Source organism: Paramormyrops kingsleyae, chromosome 11 (assembly GCF_048594095.1).
Source record: "Paramormyrops kingsleyae isolate MSU_618 chromosome 11, PKINGS_0.4, whole genome shotgun sequence".
Classification (NCBI taxonomy): Eukaryota; Metazoa; Chordata; class Actinopteri; order Osteoglossiformes; family Mormyridae; genus Paramormyrops; species Paramormyrops kingsleyae.
In genome coordinates, this window is record NC_132807.1 from 28,011,755 (window position 1) to 28,036,247 (window position 24,493).

The 24,493-nt window shown below is 45.1% G+C and overlaps 2 protein-coding genes across 2 annotated transcripts; one reads left to right on the top strand and one right to left on the bottom strand.

The window, feature by feature from the left end:
• Positions 1-345: 345 nt before the first annotated feature.
• Positions 346-22,233, bottom strand: dus2 (dihydrouridine synthase 2). Its single transcript, XM_023790392.2, has 17 exons — positions 22,106-22,233; positions 21,431-21,527; positions 20,539-20,678; positions 17,756-17,801; positions 17,465-17,556; positions 17,038-17,081; positions 16,497-16,557; positions 13,570-13,617; positions 10,386-10,451; positions 8,940-9,010; positions 7,820-7,906; positions 7,465-7,633; positions 6,578-6,699; positions 3,069-3,218; positions 2,345-2,432; positions 1,746-1,819; positions 346-1,621 (listed from the first exon to the last, which is right to left on the bottom strand). The coding sequence occupies exons 3-17, from the start codon at positions 20,662-20,664 to the stop codon at positions 1,354-1,356; spliced, it is 1,512 nt and encodes a 503-aa protein (XP_023646160.2). The 5' UTR covers positions 20,665-20,678; positions 21,431-21,527; positions 22,106-22,233; the 3' UTR covers positions 346-1,353.
• Positions 22,183-24,492, top strand: ddx28 (DEAD (Asp-Glu-Ala-Asp) box polypeptide 28). Its single transcript, XM_023790391.2, has one exon. It carries the CDS (start codon positions 22,347-22,349, stop codon positions 24,033-24,035), a length of 1,689 nt encoding a protein of 562 aa, XP_023646159.1. The 5' UTR covers positions 22,183-22,346; the 3' UTR covers positions 24,036-24,492.
• The last annotated feature ends 1 nt before the right edge of the window (position 24,493 follows it).

A 24,493-nucleotide genomic window follows, 5' to 3' on the forward strand; every position in this document is an offset into this window, starting at 1 on the left:
ACGTCCAGACATGTTTGCTCTGCATAAAAACTAGGCTTTACACAATGCCAACTATACATGCGATAGTGGACTGAACGAGCAAGGAAAGATCACTGGGGGGGAAAAAAACTGAAAATGCAGGGCCCTTATTTCTAAATCGTTATAACGTGGGTAGCTGGCGCCAGTTCATATGAAACGTGAGTTTCCCAGTCCATCCTGCAGAACAGGCTTTCGAGAGACTGTTTGTGTGGTCTATATCTCAGACTGCCAGTTCTGCTGCCACAATGTGAATATCTAACTCTCCTATAAACCTAGCTGTCGGAGGGCAATACAAAAGTCCAAAATAGATTAAAAAAAAATAAAAAATCTTGTATTAAAGTTTTTAATGCAAGCAGCTCCATAAGCACAAATCACATCAGGCGCTTTAGAAAAAGGGTGTGCATCTGTACATCAAAGGCAACAGTTGGAAGAAAAAACAACACAAATATACTAATTAATCAATAATCCAGAAATATTTACCGCATGCAAATATTACCGCATTTCCATAATATCAGTTCCATCCTTTGGAAACGTGATTTAACGACCATAGTGCTTTACTTTGGTCTTTGCTGCCCCCTGCTGGTTATGCTTTTAATCGCCACCAAAGTACAATTTAACCCAACCAAACCATTAATTCAGTCATCGAAGAACAGTTAATTTACCCTTAAGAATAAAAATGACAATCAGGAAATCTGCCAAACCAACGCTCGTTGGGCCTCCTAAAACTCCCAGTCCTTTCACGAGGGTAGGTTTCCCTGCTGGATATGTTGTGTAAGCTGGAGTTGGCTTCCCTGGGGCCTTCAGCACTGGCACTATCTATAATAAAATGTATCCCCAATCTGCTAATATTAACTGGCTTATAGCCCTCAAAACAAGAAGCCAGTCCTCTCATCTCAGTCCAAGTAACAGTCACGCATTAGTCAGACTGTTGACAGAAAAATCATTGTGTCCACTCAGTCTTTAAATCGTCTAGGAACTGGTGAGTGGACCAGCACCAGACCTGCATTGGCAGCCCATTAAAGACATTTCTGCCAGAAGTAAAATCAATAAAATCAAAAATAAAAGTATTTAATGAGAAGTCAGAGGTGCACAGGTTGCCGAGACCCCAGGGACACACCCCCCCTCTTCTGTCATGTCATATATTCATATTATTCATCTTCCATGCACAATGATACTTCGAGGCCCTGCTTATATCACCCAACCACAACAAAGGCAGAGCTCAAATCATATTTGCCTGCCCTGTTAGCAGAGTCCATGTAAACACACAGGGCTGACAAGTAGTAAGGCAACCCCCCCCCCCCCCCCCCCATGTAGCGGAGCCCCCCCCATGTAGCACTATGAGGCAGAGCCAGGTCGGAGCTCTTTTGGGCTGTCAGGCTGGCTTTTGGAAGGGCGTCGCTTCTGGCTGCTGGAGTCGGAAACGCCGCAGAGCCCGTTGGCTGTAGTCTGGTCGGTGTCCTCGTCCCCATGGTCTAACCCGACCTCCCTCTTCCGCTTGCTGCCAGGTGCGATCGCCCCCCCCTCGGTCCGCCCCTCAGGCACGCCCAAAACACGGAGGCACACAACGGCAGCCGCCTGCTCAGCAAACTTCTTCGACTTCTCCCTGTATCCCAAATGGGAAGGAACAACAGCAGGGATGACGCACAGGCTGGGCACAGGAATCGCAGACCTCACCTTTAACCGACTATGACTCTGCTTTAAACCGCCCAGCTTGCACATGAACTCACCACATGGTTGATCTGTACTTCTTCCCACTAACAGTGACAGTGGACTGGAAGGCCCTGTCTAGGGGGCGCTGCGTCTGCACACGATTTCAGAAAGGAAAGAACAAAGGAAAACTGGACAATCACTGTCGGCCAAGAAAAGAAGAATAAAAAGATAAACTGGTAATTCAATTATCTGGTCGTTAGGCTCACAAGGGGGGCAAGTGTTGATGGAGGCTTGGGTGATATTTAACATTAATACAGTGTGCATGCTTTACCGGGAACCATGCAGATAGAATGACGAACAGAAATTGACATTTTATAGCTAGAACAGTTTGAAATGCACATTTAACGTTGCTATTGAGCTGCCCTGAGTAATTTGGCCGTCAGTGGGAGGGGACTGCAGGACTGGCAGGGGTAACCTGGCAGCGTGCGGCTAGTTTCACCCACTCACCGTGCCGTACGCCGGCTGGTTTCACCCACTCACCGTGCCCGTACGCCGGCTGGTTTCACCCACTCACCGTGCCCGTACGCCGGCTGGTTTCACCCACTCACCGTGCCCGTACGCCGGCTGGTTTCACCCACTCACCGTGCCCGTACGCCGGCTGGTTTCACCCACTCACCGTGTCGTACGCCGGCTGCTCCAGCCTCTCCCGCCGGCTCCACTCCAGCAGGCACACCTTGGGCGTGATCTGGGGCTGGTACTCCCTCCTGGAAATGGATGCAGTGGGCCAGTGGTTACTCCAGCCTCTATTTTTCCATTCAGAGTCATTTCACCTCAAGTAAATCAAGCTGGATGTTCTCCTTTGGCAGAAAAGGTGGGCTTGCCCTGGACCCTGAGTAAGCACCCTTTTGGTGTGAAGTCTGAATTATCCTGACTGCCGTTCTTCCTTCACAGGAAACCTTACTACCAAAGAACAATCACTCCATTCGACTTTTTGTACACTGTCCTCAAAGACAAAATATGGCTCATTTATATAGACACACAAACGGATTCATAAAAGGTTATGAATCTGCGTAATCCAGCTTACTACAACTACACTTGCATATCACAGGACATCACAGTTTATGCACAAAACTGAAACCATTGGGGCCATATTCCTAACAGGAGCCTTTGCCCTTAGGTGGTCATGTGACCATGCAGCATGATTTTCTTGACCTTCGAGGTATCACTGTTCTGATGAGAAAGGCAGCCCATGTGCGGTGAACGTGACCCCACTCCTGACCCACAGGGAGAGCCCAATGAAACGTATGAAAGCAGCAGCAGGATTTGAGGGATTAGATGCGAGGGTGTTTGCTGGAGCTCTATGGGGGGGGGGGGGGGGAGCAGGAAGAAGAAAGACAAACCTGATGAACTTCACGGGCAGGGTGATGACATCACCATCCAGAACAGGGAAATCTGCATCCTGGCCGTTGAGGCCAGAGCTGAGGACCTCCTTCCGGGTCTTCATCCAGGCCTGCGTCTCATTGTAGAAATCCTCCATGTCAAAGGCCTCACTGTGACAGAGGGGAGTACACAGGGGTCAGGACCCCACCCACCCGTCACCGTGACTCCGACAAGTTGCAACATTGTATCTAGGGATGTGCAACTCCATCGCTGAGGCACTGCCAATGATCCAACACAATACAGATACGCGTGAAGCAACTGCTATCGCGATTTGACACGATTCAACGCATCGCCGGACACGCCTACAACTCGGGCGAAACTTGCGGAGAATTGGTCACTGAAAGGAGCGGCGAACTAGAGATGGGACATGAAAGAGCGAGGTTAAGAAAGAAGGGCGGCTCGGTGGTTAGCACTGACGCCTGGGACCAGGGTTTGAGTCTCCTCCATGGTTACATACGTCTGGAGCCTGTACGTTCTCCTCGTGGCGTCGTGGGGTTTCCTCCGGGTTCCCCCCACAAACCAAAGACATGCTGAGGTTAACTGGCGTTACCAAATTACCCATAGGTGGGGGGAAAGCATAAATAAATAATATAAAATCAATTAAGCAAAGTGATTTAACTCGCTGTTCTACATTAATAAATGTAGAACATTTGCCAGTGTAAAGACATTACTAACAGTTCATCCCAAATTGCACCTGGTGCTACACCTTTAATTGGTGCAGTCACATTGTGAAGCTTTATGCTGGTGCGCTCAGCCAATCAGTGAATCTTTGTATCCATTCAATGAAAAGGGGGAAAAAACTAACAGAAAACACACAGCTAAGGATAAGGACTAATTACTGCATAATGACCACTTTGCTGTTTGCTGCTTAAACACTTTGTCTTCTGTCCTTATCAAATGTATCATAGACCATCATCCACCATTATCATCTCAATAACAATGTTCGTGCGCTTTTAATAGAAAACAACATCAAGGAGTAAACACTTAGAGCATTAACACCCCCTATCAAGGAGTAAGCACTTAGAGCATTAACACCCCCTATCAAGGAGTAAGCACTTAGAGCATTAACACCCCCTCTCTGTGATTTTATTACAACATGCTCATTTGTTTGTCTTTATTAATTATCTAGCTACTTGGCAAACAGAAATAATATATTGAAAGCAAGTAAACAGCTGCATGATTACCTAACATAACCATTATGTTACCTGTATGCCCTAATATTTAGTGTCAACCAGTCCTTATTTATAATTGATTACCATAAAATTGTTGCAACCAGCTGAAAAGTTTGTAATATATTTATCATATATTCACATATTTATCTATAAAAACAGCCCTAACTAAAATCTATAAACAGCTAGCTAATCAGTACTATTCATTTTACTTCAGTGGTTTTAGAGAGCATGCAGTATGGTGGCTCGGTGAATACCACCACTGCCTCACGTCCAGGCTTGGAAGATGGGTGACTTTGGGAGCTATGAGCAATAACAGCTAAGTGACCCGGTGAGGTGAGCAGGACCAGAACCAGAACCCTCTGTTCACTGGGCTGTGATCCATCACCTGCAGGATCTCTTAGTATGACTTAAACCTGTGATGTTTACATGACATTGGGTAAGTCAGTGTTTCCCAACCCAATCTTTGGGGGCCACCAGACAGTCTACATTTTTGCCTCCTTCCAGAAAATGCAGACTGTCTGGCAGGGAACTGGGAGGGAGCAAAAATGTCTGGGGGCCCCTGAGGACCGGATTGGGCAACACTAACTTCACCAATGACAGGTAAACATCACAGGTCTGTGTGCTATAGCTTGTTGCCTGATTATTTCATATTAACAGACTCTCTGGACTGGGAGTGACTGTGCTCTCAAGGTGAGCCAAAAACACACCAGTAGCCAGACCTGCTGTCGGAAGATCACGACAGACCAACCGGCTGTCTTTACATGGGCCGAATGTATCATGTCAGATGTTCCTTGATATTAAAGTGGACATTTGACCTGTGACAGATGTCTTTGTAGGCTTTGTAGAGAGAAAGAGATTGTTGTTATTTTTTTTAAAGATTTTTAAAAAGCTGTTCATGGGAACCAAAAGGAAAAAGGAAAAGTTAAAGAGGCTTCCTCAGGAGGGGGGGGGGGGAATGCAGGCAGATCTGTTTACAGAGACCATGAGACAGCTAAAGGGAGCAAGAGACACGGGGAAACCAAAGGGAGAGAGACAATCAGGACCGTGAGAGAGACAATCAGGACCGTGAGAGAGACAATCAGGACCGTGAGAGACAGACTCATGTATGAAGTCAGGGGTCGGGGGTCACTTTCTTAGCAAGGAGTGAGAAAGGAGTGAATGTGAAAAGTCAGATACATGAAAAAAAAGCTTCAAAAAACATCAGAGGTACACATCCTGCCAAGGAAAGAGCTGTACACTCTTGCGCTTTATATTAGTCTTAAAAACATTTCATATATCATATTAAGTGAGCTACAGCCAGAGTTAGAAATACAGATGAAAGAGAGACAGATACAAATACAGAGTATATGAGAGAGACAGAAACAGCCAGTGTGAGGTGCAGAAGCAGAAATGTGTGTGTGTGTGTGTGTATTTACCACATTGTGGGGACTGTTAAATCTGTTACTTTTTAGCTTGTAGGGAGATTTTTCAAGTCCTCACAATATGAACCTCAATTTTATAAAAATCTGTGACTGCAATCAAAAAACTAAAACTGCCAAAAGGCTTGTATTTTGATTGGTTACTTATGGCGAAGGTCAGGGCTGGGTGGGGGTTAAGGTCAGGGCTGGGTGGGGGTTAAGGTCAGGGCTGGGTGGGGGTTAAGGTCAGGGCTGGGTGGGGGTTAAGGTCAGGGCTGGGTGGGGGTTAAGGTCAGGGCTGGGTGGGGGTTAAGATCAGGGCTGGGTGGGGGTTAAGGTTAGGGCTGGGTGGGGGTTAAGGTTAGGGCTGGGTGGGGGTTAAGGTTAGGGCTGGGTGGGGGTTAAGGTCAGGGCTGGGTGGGGGTTAAGGTCAGGGCTGGGTGGGGGTTAAGGTCAGGGCTGGGTGGGGGTTAAGGTCAGGGCTGGGTGGGGGTTAAGGTTAGGGCTGGGTGGGGGTTAGGGGCGTCATGGCTGGGATTAGGGTTAAGGCCATATAAATGAATCAAGGGTCTCCAAAATGATATGAATACAAGCATGCGTGTGTGTGTGAGTGTGTGTGTGCGAGTGCGTGTGTGTGCGTGTGTGTGCGTGTGCGTGCGTGCGTGCGTGCGTGCGTGTGCGTGTGTGTGCGTGCGTGTGTGTGCGTGCGTGTGTGTGCGTGCGTGTGTGTATGCGTGCGTGCGTGTGTGTGAGCGTGCGTGCGTGTGCGTGCGTGTGTGTGTGTGTGCGTGCGTGTGTGTGTGTGTGCGTGCGTGTGTGTGTGTGCGTGCGTGCGTGTGTGTGCGTGCGTGCGTGTGTGTGCGTGCGTGTGGGGCGTAGCAGTGTGTTTGTCACAGGTACCAGATTTCGGCGGTGGTCTGGGCAGCATGAAGCTGCTTCCCCAGAGGAGACTCCATCCTCTCCCTCAGCATCTGGCACAGGCAGTATTTGGTGTTGGAGACGTGGTTCTCGTAGCGGACGGCCTGCAAATGCAGAGAGCGGTGAGACGACGGGACAGGGCACATGATCGGCACATGATCGGCACATGATCGGCACATGAGGGCGGGACAACAACACAGCCTGAACTTAGAGCATAGTCAGCAAAGGAAGACAGTGCGGCTTGTTCTTCTCACAGCACTAGGCATGACAAGACACAAATCCATCCATCCATCCATCTATCCATCCATCCTCTATATCCACTTATGCTATGCAGGGGCGTGGGGTCTGGAGCCCATCCCAAAAGCTACAGCTGCCATGCACAATGTAAGCAAATTAAAAATATATAATAATTCTATGAAAGCTATAATCCTAAGAACAGGCAACACACTCAGTGACTGGCTGACATGATGTCATATTCCGTTGTCTCCCCAAGTCATTTAACAACTGCACTTACACGAAACACACATATACTGACATTAGGGTCTTCCCTTGCGACTAAACTATTAGAGTTCATTTACACATCACAGCACAAGATCACCAGAAAGATGGAACGTGGACCACATCATGCAGGGGCAACGCCTGGGAATCGATGCAGTTCATCGATCCCCCAAATGCGAAAGCAGGGAAATTAACTGCAGATCAATGAACTTCATCAGGGCATCAGAATGACACCCGTACGGTTAGATCAGAATGGATGGCATCTTGTGTTACATGACTTGAGAACAGAACTGCAAACATATCCAGTGTGGTGAACCTGTGGTGAACAGTGCACAGAAGATTGGGTGAAAGGCAAGAGGATGAGAACTCACATGATGGATGTAGGCCTCCATAACCTCCTCCAGGGACAGCATCCCCTGGGGGCGGAATATCGAAGGGTTCCACATAGCGGCCCGTGCCAGCATGACGGAGGACGCCTTTGTGGATTCCCGGAAGGCCTCGATATCACCGTGACTTTTTACCAGGTCAAGAGAACCCCCACTGAAAAGCGAAACGCAAAGGAACACTGGACAACTTTCTTATAAACCTCCTTGTGTAAAACTCTGCTGCCATTCAACTCTTAAATCGAAGAGCACAAAGCAAAACAAACCCAGCAAGAGAAAATACAAATCCCAGGCTGCATTGAGTGTAACTGACTGCCACGGTGCATTGTGAGTGAGGACTCACTTGGCGAAGACAGGAATGGACACCGCTTCTGCCACAGCCTGGATGAAATCACAGTGGACGGGGTGCTGAGGCCTCTCCCCCTTCTTCCTGGTAACCCAGTAACCACGTCAGAAGCTCACTGCTCGTTCAACCCCAATGACCTCAGCGCAGAATGACTTACAATACCAGTCAAACGTTTGGACACATGAGAAATATCAAAACTGTAAAATAACATATGGAATATTGCACTGAGCAGTATTAAACATAAAAAATAAATTTATTGGGGTGGCTTGGGACTCTGAATGTTGCCGATTCAAATTCTGTAGTCGGCACAGTGATCCCACCATTGGGCCCTTGAGTAAGGCCCATAATCCTAATTACTCCAGAGAGTGGCTGACCCTACGGTCTCCTCTGTGCCCGTTTCATGAGGTGGTCTCCTGGGATGCTTTTCTAGCAGTCCTGAAGAAGCTCCTAAATATGCTGAGCTGTCATTTTTCTTCATTATCTGGTCAAACTATCCATCTCTAGTGTGTTTAGGTCAGGTGGCCAAGTCATGTGACGCGACACGCTTTCGCTCTTCTTCGTAGGCAGCTTGACGTTTGCAAACTGTTGACTGGTACTTTATCCCACTTCCCCACACCCACCCCTGCCTTTAAGCTCCATAACTGAACTTGCATCCTTCTGGGTCTGCAACACAGATGCTGTTATAGACAAGTGACCTTATCAGAAGCTATTTTATTTGTAGGGCAAAGCAGCACATGGCAAACACCACAGTGTGATGGCCACAAATGCTCAAGCAAAGGTAACAAAAATGACTTAATTCACACTGTACCCAGATGACAATTTCACAGCTCATTGCAAAAGAAGAACCTGGTTGTAATAAAGGCAGGTGAACACCATGGTTCTCGGGACCTTTTGTTCTTGTATGATGCGTTCGAACCTCAGACCGAAAGCATATGCGCTTTATACATGACAATGGTGTCATCAGGCAGCAGTTAACATGAATTAATTGCACAAATACTCCCTGTTGGTTTCCAGGCGCTTATTAAATGTTAATATGAAGATCTGGTGTCGTCTTTGAAAAAGCACCAATGGGAGAGGAAAATGGGCGTTAAACAGGAGCGATGATAGCATGGCTCACCTGCCGTGGACAGCGATGGCGGCCACGCCCGTCTGCTCAATCCGCTTAACCAGCTGAACAGTCTCTTCCAGCTGAAATGGACACAAAATGGTCAGAGAATGTTCTGGATGAAGTGTCATCCAGTGGCTCTGTGGGTGCCAAGCAGGTAAAAAAATATATATAAAAACTAAATCAATTAGCATTTCAACAGTTTTACAAGATTCTTAAGCTTTCTTTTTCCTGGGCCAGAGACTGACCTGCGTTTGTTTGTGGCTACACCATAACAATTTAAAGGGAGTAAAGACGGACTAATCAGTCAGGTTTGGTCAGCTGGGGTTTCACGATGCAGCTTTGCTGACCAGCTCGTCACGGTCCCCCTCATAATTGATGGCATTGGCCCTTGTTTGAGTTTTTGTGGTTGTGCAGCTCTCTGTAGGATTGCAGAGGACCGGCTACAGTCCTCCACTGGCAAGATGCTGCCAATGATTATCAATCTTCCTGTAAGTGATTTTAAAGAATGATCAGAAAAGAAAGATCAGGAGTTCAAAGGCTGTAATAAACTTTCCCCTTCAAACACTAAAAAAAGAAAAGAGAATTAAAAAAATCAACCTGCAGGCTTTTTTGCAAGATAGAAAGAATTTACTGTTAGATCTTAAAATGATTAGTTAACAAGCGCCTATTTGGAAAAAAAAATTCTAGATATTAGTTTAGGTTTATAAGACACTAAAATTAGTAACTTTGTTGCCACATATATAAGGCAGCTTTTGCTATTTTACCGTTTAACCGGAGAAGATGAAAAGTGGACTCAAGCATTCAAAAGGGGACTCGATCACATTAAGGTGATGGGTCAATGCACTAAACCCCCAATGTGGGTGGGGGGGGGGGGGCAGGATGCAGCAGGAGACAAGGAGATGCAGTTAACAAACAAGCAATTAACAAAAAAAATACAGCTCAGAAAACCCGAGTGACTTCCAGCACTGACAAACCCTCAAAAGCCGTAAGACGTCACTGAATCGTGTCACCAAAATGGTAAGTCAACACATTGTCCACAATTTCATAAAGGCAGTGTTAGAATTCTCCACATTGTTAGGGAGTGTTTGTGGTTGGTTCTCCCCCTCATCCCCAGTCTTCTATTGTCTTTGGGCCCCCGGTTAACCACCCTCATTAGCAGTGAGTCATGCCTTCAGCAGCAATGCAGAATATGGCTCCCAGCATCCCAAAACATAATCTTTAAAAATACAGCTTTCTTTTAAAATTTAGATCATGGCTGAAGCACTTTTACTCCATAGAAGTTGATGACCTCCGAACATACAAAACGCTTGCTTTTCTCTTCCTCAATGTAATGACATTTCCACTGAAAAGAACATTTCGCCAAAATGAGTGCAAACCTGTAATTTTCCAGGAACTGACATCTAAGAACTATAAAAGTGGTGAGGATAAAATGAGTTATTACGGAGAGAGTCTTACGGATGGGAGAATCCGGATTTTGCACGTCACAGGCTTGGACACACCCTTGACGAGGGCACTGAGGATCTGGAAGAGAGAAGCGTGTCTGTGGTCAGCGATTCAGCCATGACATGATGTTACATGAGACACCACACCCTGCCGGCGTTAGCGACACAATGACAGCATTGCGGACTCAAAGGTTGACCTGGCAATTACATGAAGGCACAGAGCCATTGCTTCCTTACAGAAAATGAAGATCTTCATCAATAGCAACAGTGTGATAATATAGTTTATAAAATGTGTTATATGCAGCTTTAATATGTTTCAAACCAAACATTGCTACCTAATTGGTAAAGTGCAGAACAGTGAGAGGCCCTGCCATTCACACTGCTGTGTCACCCAGTAACATAAAAGCAGTAAGTATCAACAATGTAACAGGAGTACTTTCATACAAAAATCTCCACAATATTCAGGCCTGAGAGAGTCTGAGAGGCTTTTCTATTTCGGATGACTAATATCTTTTCTGTGGGCAGATATACAGGTTTAGTTTTAACTGATTAGCGTTCGCAATGCCGAACCAAGATGTACAAAAGGCAGTTCACCTGAATTTCATAAACACAGGCTAGTTTTCAGTTCTTTAGTGTCTTCCCTACCGTACTCTGCTACACGATAATCAAAAATATCAAACAGTACTTCATAATTTAATCAATAAAGTGGGCAGCCTGTTAAGAAAGAGGTTTTATTAAGCAGTAACAAGTATATGAATCATTTTAGCCTAAATCTTGTAAATTGGGAAACTCAGTCTAATTAAGCCATAATTTAAAGTCACTACTGGTCATTACTTGTTCCCCAATGGGTCGTTTCAGTTTGATATCAATGTTATGAATGTTATCATGCTTTATCAATGCAATTTCAGCTACAAGAAAAGTCTAATTAATTGTGCAGTCCATCAATTAATCAAGGTGAAAATATGAATACCTAAGTGGTTATTAAACACAAATCATATCAAAGGTGTTTTGTTGAACAGCTTACACACAGATGTATGTTACCTACAGAGCAGGGGTCTCAGACTGCAGTCCTGGGGGGCCGGAGCCCTGTGTAGCTTAGTTCTTTCCCTGTTCCACCACGAATGATTCAGCTCAAGAGCTGTGTGGTAATTAGCACAAGGAGTTGAATCAGGTGTGTTAAATGAGGGGAAACCCAAAAATGTGCAGGGCTCCGGCCCCCCAGGACTGGAGTTTGAGACCCCTGCAACAGAGCCTTCACGGTCAAGCCCTCCCATGACCGACCTTCTGCGGCATCATTCCCGCGTTCGTACTCTGAGATCTACTCAATCGAGTTTCCTTTCAGCTGCTCGGACCAGATTAAAGACCAGTGGGGCTTGTGCATTTCGGTCTGTGGCCCCAAGGTTATGGAACAGTCTTTCAGTGTCACCATCATCTGCTCCATCAGCTGAGATATTTAAGAAGCAGCTCAAAACATTTCTGTTTAAGCAGGCTTTTGGATAATCCCACTGTGGTTTTATTTAAAATATATGTTTCTTGTATTTCTGTGTTTTACAGTATACGTATATTGTTCAGTGCCTTGTGACCTTTGTCTGCAAAAGGCTTCATAAATAAATTTTACTTACCCTTTTGCACCACAGCAAACCCATACAAATACAAACATTTTAAATTTGGCACACATTTCTGATGAGCAGAAAGACTTCTGTCATTTAGCACATTAAAAAATGGAGTAATGAAGAGATCAGGCAGCCAAGGTGGTACCACCGGTATCCACTGACAGAAAAAAGCGACTCTGGAGGGAGTGTTTGCACCCCCACATGTGACACCGCAATAGTGAATGTGATACATTAGAGTTTAGCTGTTAGCTACAGGCAACATGTCGATCTTTAAAAAGGCATCAAGCTGGGTGAATACAATTCACCCTGAAGTTCCTTTCTCCTTAGTTGTAAATCCTAGAAATTGCTGGCAAAGTAGTACAGTGCAGGAGCTGATTGTGCCTTCGTCCCTGATACGTAATGAACGCTGAAGCTACTCGCCTTTGTGACATACCAAAGTACCTCATGAAACAGAGTCTAAGACCCATCTACCTCCCCCCAACACCGTCTTGTATATGGTCTTTGCACCTTGTCTGTTTGGCACTATATGTATGTTCATCTGTGTATGTTCTTGCTGCTTGATGCACCAGAATTTCCCCCTGGGATCAGGAAGGTCCATCTGAATCTTTAATCTTAGCAGCCACAGACCACACCTCATGGCTCTGATCTAACCAAATCTTGGAAAAGTGCCAAGAGCTGGTGCCTGGGAGGACAATATCAGGAGACAGACCCAAAGGGCGGTCTGAGTCGCCACCGTGGTCAGAGTCGCCACCGCGGTCAGAGTCGCCACCGCGGTCAGAGTCGCCACCGCGGTCTGAGTCGCCATCGCACTCTCCCAATCAGCAACCGAAGCCAACGAAGGAAGCTTCAGTGCATCTAGCAAACGCCTCCCTCCTGCAAAGCCTAGAGCTGTGCCAGTGACGACGGCTCGTTCGGGCTATTAGCGGGAGGTCAGCCGAAAGGCGGCGGGCGTCTGCACCAACCGGATTAACGAAGGCTCCAGAAGCAGACCGGTACCATGCCAACAGGCAGCTAAGAGACAAAACAGGAGGTGTAAACAGAAGGCAACAGTCTTCCACTGTCATGGCTGCGAGCAACTTAGGCCTTAGACCAGCAGACGGCTCACTGCTTGTTCTACACCTCACACGGAGAGACTGGAGGGTTAGAGCAGGTTTGTCCACGACGGGCATGGAAACGGAGCTGGCACACATGGAAAATCCTGAAAACATCTCCAGCTACTCTAAGAAACCAGGGGCACGCTCCCCTAAGCCTGGCCTTGACTGAGAGAGTCAGTACATCTCCTTATACTCATTCTGTAGTAATATTCCGGCCCTAACTGCCAACTCATGGTCTTCTGGACCTTTTTCTATGATGCATTCGAACCTCAGACTGAAGGCATATATGCTTTATACGTTTCAAAGCTGCACTCTACAGAAGGGTATTGGATCATGGCAATCAACTCTCCTGTGTTGCAGGGCATGGGGGGTGGTTTCCTGAGGCCAAAATGCTATAGGTGTAGTGTTTACATGTAGTCAGTCCATGATCTGGTGATAGTGGATGTTTCAAACGCAAACCCGAGGAGTGAAGAAAACACAATGTACTCACGGCTTCTATCTTGTCTGGGTCAGACAGAAGGGCAGCTCCCATTCCCCCCTGCGTGAGAAGATGGACAACATTACTGCTAACAAGCGTCAATCCCACCCCCAAAGCAGCTCCATCTGGCGCCCACACCCTAAAAGCCCACCTCGTCTGCATTGTGAGGCCGCATGAACCCCTATCAATCTCACGTCCTCAGCAGGTGGTCAACAACAAGCCACATGGAAGCTCTCAGATCTGTTAGGCTGGTTCCAGTTGGTACAAAAAAAATCTTGAACGATTTATTTTCAGCGGCAGCTTTCAGAGATGACAGATTTGTTTTCTTTTCATAGCATTCAAATATTTGGAACAAACAACTTATTGTGACAGAAAACTTAAAAACAAAAATTGACTACAAAAGAGGGGGCTAATACGCAGCTTAGGTCTACATTGGGGGTATTTTTTTGTGTAAAAAAAAAAGTGTTCAATGAATTAGGGCTTGGTGATATGACCTCTAATCAATATCACGATTAATTGAATATTTTACCTCAATTACAATTAAACGATTGTTTTTTTTCCCCCTTATACATATATTTATATTCATAAAGTTTGTACTGCAAATATGTACTGCAAACTATTAAAGCTAAAGATATTTTTTCTAATGAAAGACTAAATTTTATCTTTATGATTTTAAAATAACTGAAGGAAACATGCAGATGAACCATTTATGGTTATTAACTGAATATTTCAAACAACTGAAATCAAAGCACAAATCACAAAATGTCTTATGAAAAAGGTCACATTTTAGTTTTCATGTAAAAAGCAAACTCCCAAAAAGTAGAAAATGGATGGATTTTTTTTTTTTTAAGTAATAGAATAATAATAATAATAATAAAACTAAGTAACTGACATGGGCAAGATTATGTCGATTTATGTTGATTTTGATTAATTCTCGATTAATTGCCCAGCCCTTCACTGAAGTTGGTGCAGTGACTCAAGTCACTTAATACCAAACATCTTCCCATAAAGGCGTTTCTTCTAGCAAGATAAACACAAAAACTTTCTCCCCTTTTTGGGCTCTGAAATTACCTTGAGAATTTGGACGGCACATCTTCCAAACAGCACTCAGCCCAAGGCAGAGCTTAACGTAAGACAGCACACACAATCCTTTTGTTTGCTATATTCAATGCTAATGTTACTTTTGAATATATACGAATACACAAAATCTTTTGAGGAACAGGGAACTTCTGTAAAGCATGACAGTAGACAGCAGATTCTCATACATTGAAATATTACACACTCAATGACAGAAAGTTATGCACCCATAAGTAATGGTCCGATGAAATGGATGTAATTTGGTAGACCAGCGGTGGGCATGTAAATGACTCGATTTGCAAGGAGCTGGCAAGCATAGCCACCAGACCCAGAGGATGCCTCATAGACGCATTAGACAGCATTGCCAGGACCTGCCGGAGTTTGATAGGTCGCATTGTGTGTTTGCATGAGGCCGGGTGGTAGTTTCGTGCAATTACCCGGCATGTGGGGCATGCAGATGTCAGTCACCTGATGTTGGAACCAATGGGCACGTGAGGGCAGCCGCACACGTGAAGTTTTCGGTCGGCCAAGACAGACCACACCAAGGGAGGATCGTCGTTTTGTGCGCCAAGCATTACAGAACCCCATGACTTAGCCTGTTGTCCTCCCCTGCGCCTACAACACGCGACTGGGACCAGCCGGACCACGGGTTCACCGTCCCATGCATAGGCTGCCGTTAACACCAGCGCAGAGACGGCTGCGTTTGGAGTGGTGCCGTAACCGGGAGGCATGGACTGATGACGAGTGACGTCGTACCATGTTGAGCGATGAATCTCGGTTCTGCATTACCAGGGGTGACCATTGTACCCACATATAGCGGCGCCAGGCAGACTGGACCAATCCCACCAATGTTGTGGAGAGACCCACCAGCGTTACTCCTGGCATCATGGTGTGGGGAGCCATAGGGTATGACATCATGGTGTGGGGAGCCATAGGGTGTGACATCATGGTGTGGGGAGCCATAGGGTGTGACATCATGGTGTGGGGAGCCATAGGGTGTGACATCATGGTGTGGGGAGCCATAGGGTGTGACATCATGGTGTGGGGAGCCATAGGGTGTGACATCATGGTGTGGGAAGCCATAGGGTGTGACTTCAGGTTCTCTGATAGGGATTCGGGGGACCCTGACAGCACAGCGCTACGTCAGTGACGTCCTGCGTCCGCATGTCTTACCCCTCCTGAGACAGCACCCTGGTACAGTCTTTCATCAAGACAACGCCCGTCCACACACGGCAGGTGTATCTCTGAACTGTCAGCGACATGCTGAGGTCCTCCCGTGACCAGCCAGGTCCCTCGATCTTTCCCCAATCAAACATGTGTGGGATCAGCTTGTATGTCATTTCTGACCCAGTGCCAGTCTGCAAGATCTCAAGGGCCAGTGACAACAGCTGTGGGCCAACTTGATGCAGGAGAGAATATAACGGCTGTACGGCTCCCTTCTGCACCATATCACCGCATGTATCCAGGCCCGGGGGGGTCACACCCTACTGACCTGGGACCAGCAGTGTGCCCATACTGCCAACTCTGTTGTCCGTTTGATCTGGATAATATAATCATTGCGACACAGTCACATGACCTGTGCAGATTAATTTAATTTCCACCACTCTGTCTGGGTGCTTAACTTTTTTTTGTCACTGAGTGTAATATACTAGTAGCTGCTATTGGCAGAGTGAAGACCTGTGAGGTGTTTCCATTGGCTGGAATGTTTTTGGAGAGGAACAACTACTGGACTGTGGGCAGCAGCTACCACAGGACAGTATACTGGGGGTACAAGGAAAGGTGCTACTGTAAGAGGGATGCCTGTGATTAGCAGCTAAGACTGGGGGGGCTGGGCATGTTCTTACTGTGGAGTAGAAGCTTACCTTGGTAGAGTACTCTTTTGGGCAGCCCATGTTGACGTCAATGGCAGCCACGTCATTCTCTCTTTTCAGAAAAATTAATTCCAAGAAGAAAGTGACAATTAGCCACTGAGCACGCTGAGAATGACAGGACCAGGGACCCAGCATCCATAAAATACCCCCCTCCAGGAGAAAAGAATCCCAGCATACTACTGAAAACTATACTGATCGTACTCTGCTGAGAAGTGAGTAGCAGTGAAGCGCCTCTCTGACTTTGCCTTTCATCCACCCACTGATATGGAGGCAGCATCGGAGACAAATGACCTCATTACCACAGCAGTGCAAGAGAAACCAGCCGCAACACATGGAACGGAATGCCCCCCCCAGATAGAAGAGGCATTTTATGCCGGGTAGCAACATCTACTGCACTGAGAGAGGAGCTCAAGGCTCCATGAGGGATAAAGGGCCAGACAGGGTTGGGATTTAGAGTTGCAATAATTAGAAAGGGAAGCTGGAAGATGGCAGTAAGATGGAGAGGAGATGACAGGAGGCAGAAGGGACTCACACCAGTCGAGCTACGGCCAGTGCTCTCTCGGGGTCAGCGGTGCCCTGTAGAAGACATGAAAACGCAGACGCACATCATGCCGAGTCTCCTCACACGCCAAGGTTCAGATCGGCTGTTAGGCGCCTTTCGGTTCACAGATCGGCCAGGATGGCTGTCCTGCTTCTCCAACAGAAACTCCAAAGCTCTTCTTTGGTCTTAGACCTCAAAAGGTGTGAAAACCTGAGCTCTATTAAACCTTAAATCGATCTGACCTCCAGATAACCTGATGCAATAAACAAGGCAAAATCGCAAGCATGGCATTCGATTACCCCTCAGAGGAATCAAGGATCTTGACAAGGGGAAAAACTAACTTCTTGCCCTAACCATAACTTCCATCTGATAGGGGGGGGGGGGGGAGAAAAATTAGTAGCAAAAACCTGCTGTTTACCATCTGAAAGACAACACAGTCCTTCTCTCTCTGGCAAGTGCGGAACATGACCCTCTCATCTGGGGCCACAAAATCTACCGTGTCCAAGACCTCTGGGAAAAGAACAGGACAGGGAGGTTAGGGTTAGTGCAAACTCCCCAATGATGTACAGCCAGTTTCCAGAACAACAGCCAGTTGTTGTGTCACCTTGGATATATGCTGTGTGCAGCTGAATTTCATTTTAATTTTATGAAATGTCAGTTGGACCAGTTCCACACTGCATTGAAAAAGGGTTGGAGGCGGGACACCCACCGTTCTTTACTCGCTGGCACTGCGCCATCTTGATGTCGATGAGCTCCTACAAACGCGATACAAAGACAGTCAAGGAATCTGAAGTGACATTTCTAGAAAACTTTGTCTAATTCTAAAGCCTACTGCTCTGCCAGAGAAATGGAATATGGTCAAAAAAAATTGGGTTAGATGGTGGGGGTGAAAATGCAGCTCTCTTAACGTTACTCTCTTAACAATAAGGTATTAAGCATAGCGTGCCAATGGTCAGACTCATTTTGTAAACCAGGTCTTTATAGCCAGAAATTTAGACCAATAAAGCAAATAATTGTGCTTAGTTCGTTTTTAGTTAGAATGTGAAACTAAGCAGTCAGGGTTTCCGATGGAAAAAAAAAAATACAAACTGTATAGGATCAAAAAACCCCATGATCAAATCATAAATTATATACAATTTTTGGATCGTTTCGCCAAATTTGATCAAACTACATCTCCCTTGTAGAATCTGCTAGGATATACAATTTTCACTGGAAAGGCAGGAGTTACCAACATTCTTAAAAGGTAAAAAACAGACTCAGAATGGTCTATTTTTTTTCTCCTGTGGTGTCTAACTTTTCACACGGGGACGACTTCTAGAATCACCACAAGGAATTACATAAGCAACCTGAAGAGGTCAGGTGTGGACAGATGGTTAACACATCACGTAGCAGACTGATGACACTCCTACAGAAATTTGTCCAGCTCAGAGTCTCTCAGACTATGACAAAGGAACTATGTGCAATAGCTCTCAAAGTGTTTCGCTGGAGTTCAACAGAAAAGAAAAAAAAAACAAACATTACTTGACATTTTATCTGGAAGGACGTCAACTGGCTTACTGCGAGACCAATTGATTCTACTCTAACTGCACTCTGCAGAACAGTCTTGGATCACGGCAATCAGCTGAAGGCGGCTGTTCATGAAGACCTGCATTTGCAAAGTGCTTTCAAGATAACGAAAGTTTTACTCACTCCTCAAACAACGAGGCAAAAAAAAAAAACTGATTACATTTAAACAAGTGACAAAACACATCACAGGTGCTGTGTAAAATGATATGATCACCTTTTTTTTTTTTTAACAAAAAAAATAAAAACTCACTTATAAAATAAAATCTCACTCCACACAGGGGCAGTGGTGACCTAATGATTAGTGCAGCACACTCGTGATTGAAAGGTTGTTGTTTCAAATCTCCGACCAGCAAGGTACCACAGAAGTACCCTGAGCATGGTACTGGGCACTGAATTAGCTGTCCTCTGCCATATCATGATGTCACATATGGGATAAATGCCGAGGACACATCTCATTGCTGTTTGCCGTGGTGCATCCTCAGTCACTTTCACTTACTTTGTAAGGCATGGATGAGTGAGGCAACTTTGAAAGTAGTCTAGCTTGATGTGTGTTGATGTCTTTTCACGATACTGTCACATATTTAGGTTACAAGGCAGCATGATCAAAACAGGAACTGAAATATTTGGAATGGAAATTCAGCAATTTCTCCATTAGCTTTAAGCAGGCAAACACTATCAGTTCCCATCATACTTTAAATGTGACATCACACAAACATCACAGGCTAAAATAACAAAATTAGCTGAAAGCATAAAGCAGCACATCAGTTAAGTAGCTAGACACCATAGTCAGAGTGCACAAACAGCACATGAGACTGACCATCCAGGCCATCAGCTAGCCGAATCTGGAAAGAGCCCATGTGTCATTTTATAAAATAAACATTATTTCTGTCGCCCAAACAACATAAACAGCAGAATGTTATCATTGCAGCGGACAGGTTTCATTCGGAGCCTGGTTCGAGTCTGCTAATAATGTCACCAAAGGGACGAGGAAAGGCTTTTTATTTGTAATTGTCTACTACACTGGGTCGATTGCCGTGTTTGAAATTGCTCCCCAATAAACTAATTGGGAACTCTATAGTGGAACTGTCATTTTGCAGTATTATTCTGAATCTCAAAGGAAAATCTGACTCACTATATAGGGTACTATAAAATTCCCATAATGCACTGCAAACTAACATACTGAAGGTATGTACCATAATGCAACGTAAAAAAAATGTTTAAAGAAGTAACTTACAAGGCTACTTGTTATCTGTGCAGACTGAAGATGGCTTTTCAATAATGTAATAAAAAGAATCATTTAAAATAATTGAAGGCATATATATGTTCATGTTCGTCTTCTTTACTCCATTTATGGTGGTGGTGTATTTTCCTTCTTGGCAAAATGGCAGTTGTCAAAGGTTGCTAGGATACCAACATAGAGCATTTGAAATGTGGTAGCTGAATTGGTCTTATTTTACTGACTAATCTCTTACATAGAGAACTACATAGAGTCTTTTTCTATTTAGAGAATAGTGAGTGAGTGAACAGACAAGCCATTTGGAACCACCAAGCACTCAGTAGGGATCTGTCTGATAAGTCAGGGGCTTTCGAAGAAAAGCCTCAAGAATCAGCTGCTGACACGGGACGTGGGTAAATCCTCTCTGAAAACCTTTGCAGTACAGGGACTGACATCTTATGGATACAACATACTGAATTCTTTTTGCTGCAAAAGCAGACCTCAGTACACTTTCCTTACAATTCAGGTGACTGCTCAACTCACAGCTTTATCTCCAATTTTAGTCTATAGAGCAACTCTAGCCTAGATTCTTTAAGGGCTTTTCATCAGGCATCAAAACAGAAGCAGTCGACTCCCTTATAAGTCACATTCTCTGTGGTTCCACGGCAAATGAAAAGCAGTGACTGTTACCTCTTTCACTGTCCACCTACCTCACAGTACACAATGTCAGCGCCATAGTCGAGAGCCAGCAGGCGCATGGGCAGCGTCCCGACACGTACCATGGGAGCCAACGCCGTCTTGCCATGGAAACAGAGCCTCTGTGCTGCCAGCGCCATGGCGACGCCTATGACTGACGGACAGGTGAGGTACAGAGGAAGACTTTCAACATTAATCAGCAAAGGACACCACACTCCAAGTTTAAACTACATTCTATTTAAAACGCAGAAAGGAAGATAAAGGCTATTATCAATTTCCTGGTGAGAAAAACTATTTTCACCCAGGCATGTTCAGTGCAAGACTCCATACCCACAAATCACCAGGAGAAACACTGGAGGGTGCTTGTGTAGTAGTTAGTCAATAGAATTTCAAATTCAACCACAAATTATTCAATAACCTTGTTTGTATGAACTAGGTATGTCATAGTTTTACAATTCAGTTCACATTCACGTTGACATTTTTCTGTTATGTTTCAAGTAAACTTGAGGGTTCAGATCCCCAGACCTGGAGGTGTGAAACAACAGTGATATAGGTGGGTAGTTCAGGTTTGGAAAGTAAAAATTCAGACCAAGATTTTGTTTCAACCAACCGGTTGAGCATAAAGAATCACAATTACAGAGTACACAACCGGTTAGTTGAAACAAAATCTTGGTCTGGATTTATATGTTATTGACCTGAACTATCCATTTCTGATCCCTGCCCAGTTCAGAGTAATTAACACAAAAGCATAACATGATGAACAGCATAAAATTTCAAGTACGTTCCCTCTCTGCCCAGTGTTTGGGGAATATTTTTCAATCATCTGGCTTTTAAATATTGATATCAAACCATTTAAAAAGTGTTTTTTATTATTTCGCAAATGGCATAACCTAAAGATATACTCACCCCTTCAAGACTGGTTCAAAGGGGGGATTACGTGACCTTCAGCTTAATTTTAATCAGCCACTCCGTATCAATGGCCATGGGTTCTTACCGTCACAAACTGCAACAAACATTGTATAAAATAAGATGTTAAGTACAACTACTTTAGTGTTGCAGAAACATTAATACCATTCCTAAAAACTTAATGCTTGAGAAAATTATTTAATGTTTAATGTTACTAGCTCAAAACACCCGATTAACCATAATTTCTCTTAATAATTCCGCACACGAGAAGTAAAGATGCTATACGATGCCTACTTACAGACCTAATCTCATTTAATTAACCATCACGTTCTAAAAACATTTTAGACCTAGAATTTTTAGAATGTTCCCTCTCAAATGAATCACCGGCAATTCATCTGAGCTGGGCAGATTACACAACTAGCTTATACGAGTTAAAATACACAGTTAGTCAGGTAGCTATGATAAAATTCCAATCAATATAACTGTACAACTGGTGTAACTGTGTGAGACACATTCTTTGAAATAATACTTTTGCGACAGTTCATGATCTTCTCAGCTGGATAACTAAGTAAGCCATTCTTTTGGTCTAACAGAAGCAATGCCACATAAAAAATAAAATCAGCCCCCAAGAAAAGTGTATCTAGATAACTGTTAGGACATTTTCGTAGATCTTACCCGTGCTTATCCTAAAGAAGGAACATTTTCGTAGTCTTCACCGGCATGACTAAAAAAACGTGTTTTCAATCTTCCGGTGCGACTCTATTACACGTCATCAAAAGTCGCCAGTGAATCGTGACAAGTGAAGGATGGCCATGTGAGTTGTGCGTCCGTTCATTTACGTAAATGCGCTGATAAAGCAACCGATAATATCGATATATTGAATTTAAATGATTTGTTGAAACATTTCTTAGTAAATATGCAGTCTTCGGGGGTTTGTTCCTCGGCTTTCCGTTGCATGTCGAGGCTTGTGCTAAGTACAACTGCACTTTCATTTTCAAGAACTTTGGAAGCCTCGGCTTTCCGTTACAGCTCCCAGTCAGCCAGTGAAACTACAAACACGGGACAGCCTGTGGTAATCCGCATACCTCGACGAATGCAGGAGCGCTTCGAACACGTAAAGCAGATTAAGCGTAAAAGCAACCATAGAGTCATAACCAGTAAACCTGGTAAGCTCCTAATAAAGAGCAAGGACCCTCGACTCAACCAGTCCGCAGGCTACACGCTTGGAAAATTCGAGCAGCCTGTTCTTGCCTCTAAAGGATGGAAACACAATAAGTCATTTGGAGATTACTTCACAATAAACTCCACTCAGGCGGTCCCACCATGCATCACAGAATCTAAGCAAGAAGAGACGGAGCATATGGTGAAAAGGACGTTTAATTCCTTTAAACTCTGTCCAGAGATAGTAGAATTTTTGCGAAATAACAATATCATTTATCCAACAACGGTCCAGCAGAAAACTATTCCCAAGCTTCTCCGTGGTCATAATATTTTGTGTGCTGCCGAGACTGGAAGTGGAAAGACACTTGGCTATTTACTTCCTATAATTGAAAAATTGCAGGCAGACAGTGGGACTGCTGAATTTGAGTCTGATCCTCATATTCGCTCTGTAATCCTTGTGCCTTCCAGAGAGCTTGCAGAACAGGTAACATCTGTAGCCAAGGCCCTCGCAAGCCTCTTTGACATGAAGGTCAAGGTAGTGGGTGGTGGAAGAGGTATAGGTAACATCAAAGTGGCCTTCAAGAGTGGGCTGCCAGACATTTTAGTAGGTACACCGGGCGCCCTCTACAAAGCATTAAGGAGACGCTGTTTGGACATGACTTTGCTTAGCTTCCTTGTGATTGATGAAGCTGATACTATGTTTGACCCAAGCTTCTCCGGCTTAGTAGAGAGTATTCTCACGCATGTTCAGGTGGCATCCAGTCCCTCAGAAACAGTGGGGCCAGGTCATAAGGCTCAGCTGGCTGTGGTGGGTGCAACCTTTCCTGGAGGTGTCGGGGAGGTTCTTAGTCAGGTCACTGATCTGGGCAGCGTGCTCACTGTCCGGAGCCGGATGCTACACTTCCTGATGCCCCATGTGAAGCAGACCTTCCTGAAAGTGAGGGGTACAGATAAACCATTGGAGCTTCACCAAGAGTTGAAGAAAACACCAGAGGGCTTGGGTGTCCTGGTGTTCTGTAACAGCTCAGCCACTGTCAACTGGCTGGGCTACACCTTGGAGGACTTGGGGGTCCGTCACGTGCGGCTCCAGGGGGAGATGCCAGCCTCCATGCGGGCAGGGATCTTCCAGTCGTTCCAAAAGGGGCAGGTGGACGTGCTGCTGTGCACCGACATCGCATCTCGTGGCCTGGACACCCAACGTGTTGGACTAGTCGTCAACTATGACTTCCCTGGGTCCCACACCGACTACATCCACCGGGCGGGACGTGTGGGACGAGCTGGGAGCGGCTCGGACGGGGCCGTTCTCAGCTTCGTCACCCACCCTTGGGACGTGGAGCTGGTGCAGGCGATTGAGACTGCGGCCCGCAGGAGGACCAGCTTACCTGGAATGGAGAAGACGATCCAAGAACCAGCACCCAGAATGATTCCAGACGACGGCCACTGAATTTGTGAAAATAATCATTTAGTCCAGTTTGCTTTTTTTTATTGAGTTACCTCATTTTGTAAGATTAGCTCTCTGAGTTGTAACTCTCACAAGTTATGCATTGATTTGTTAGTAATAATGTACTGAGTGATAAAATGAGGTACATAAGAATTATGGATACACGTTAACATACATATCGCTTTGTGTGACTGAAGTAGTTCTTTGAGGTTGGAAAACATTTGTACCTTTACTAGTGAAGACATCAAAATCTAGGTGAAATATTAAAATAGAATGCCAATTGATTAGGGACAACAAATGTCTTCTAGTTATGAATGAAAGTTACATTTATATAGTGCTTTTTCAAACACCAAAAGCACTTTACCGAACCAATGGGGAGCCACTAAGACTGCCGAGTATAATGAATTCAAAATGTGTTCCTCTCAGCAAATGTCAATATCAATAAACTCCAGACATGTGAT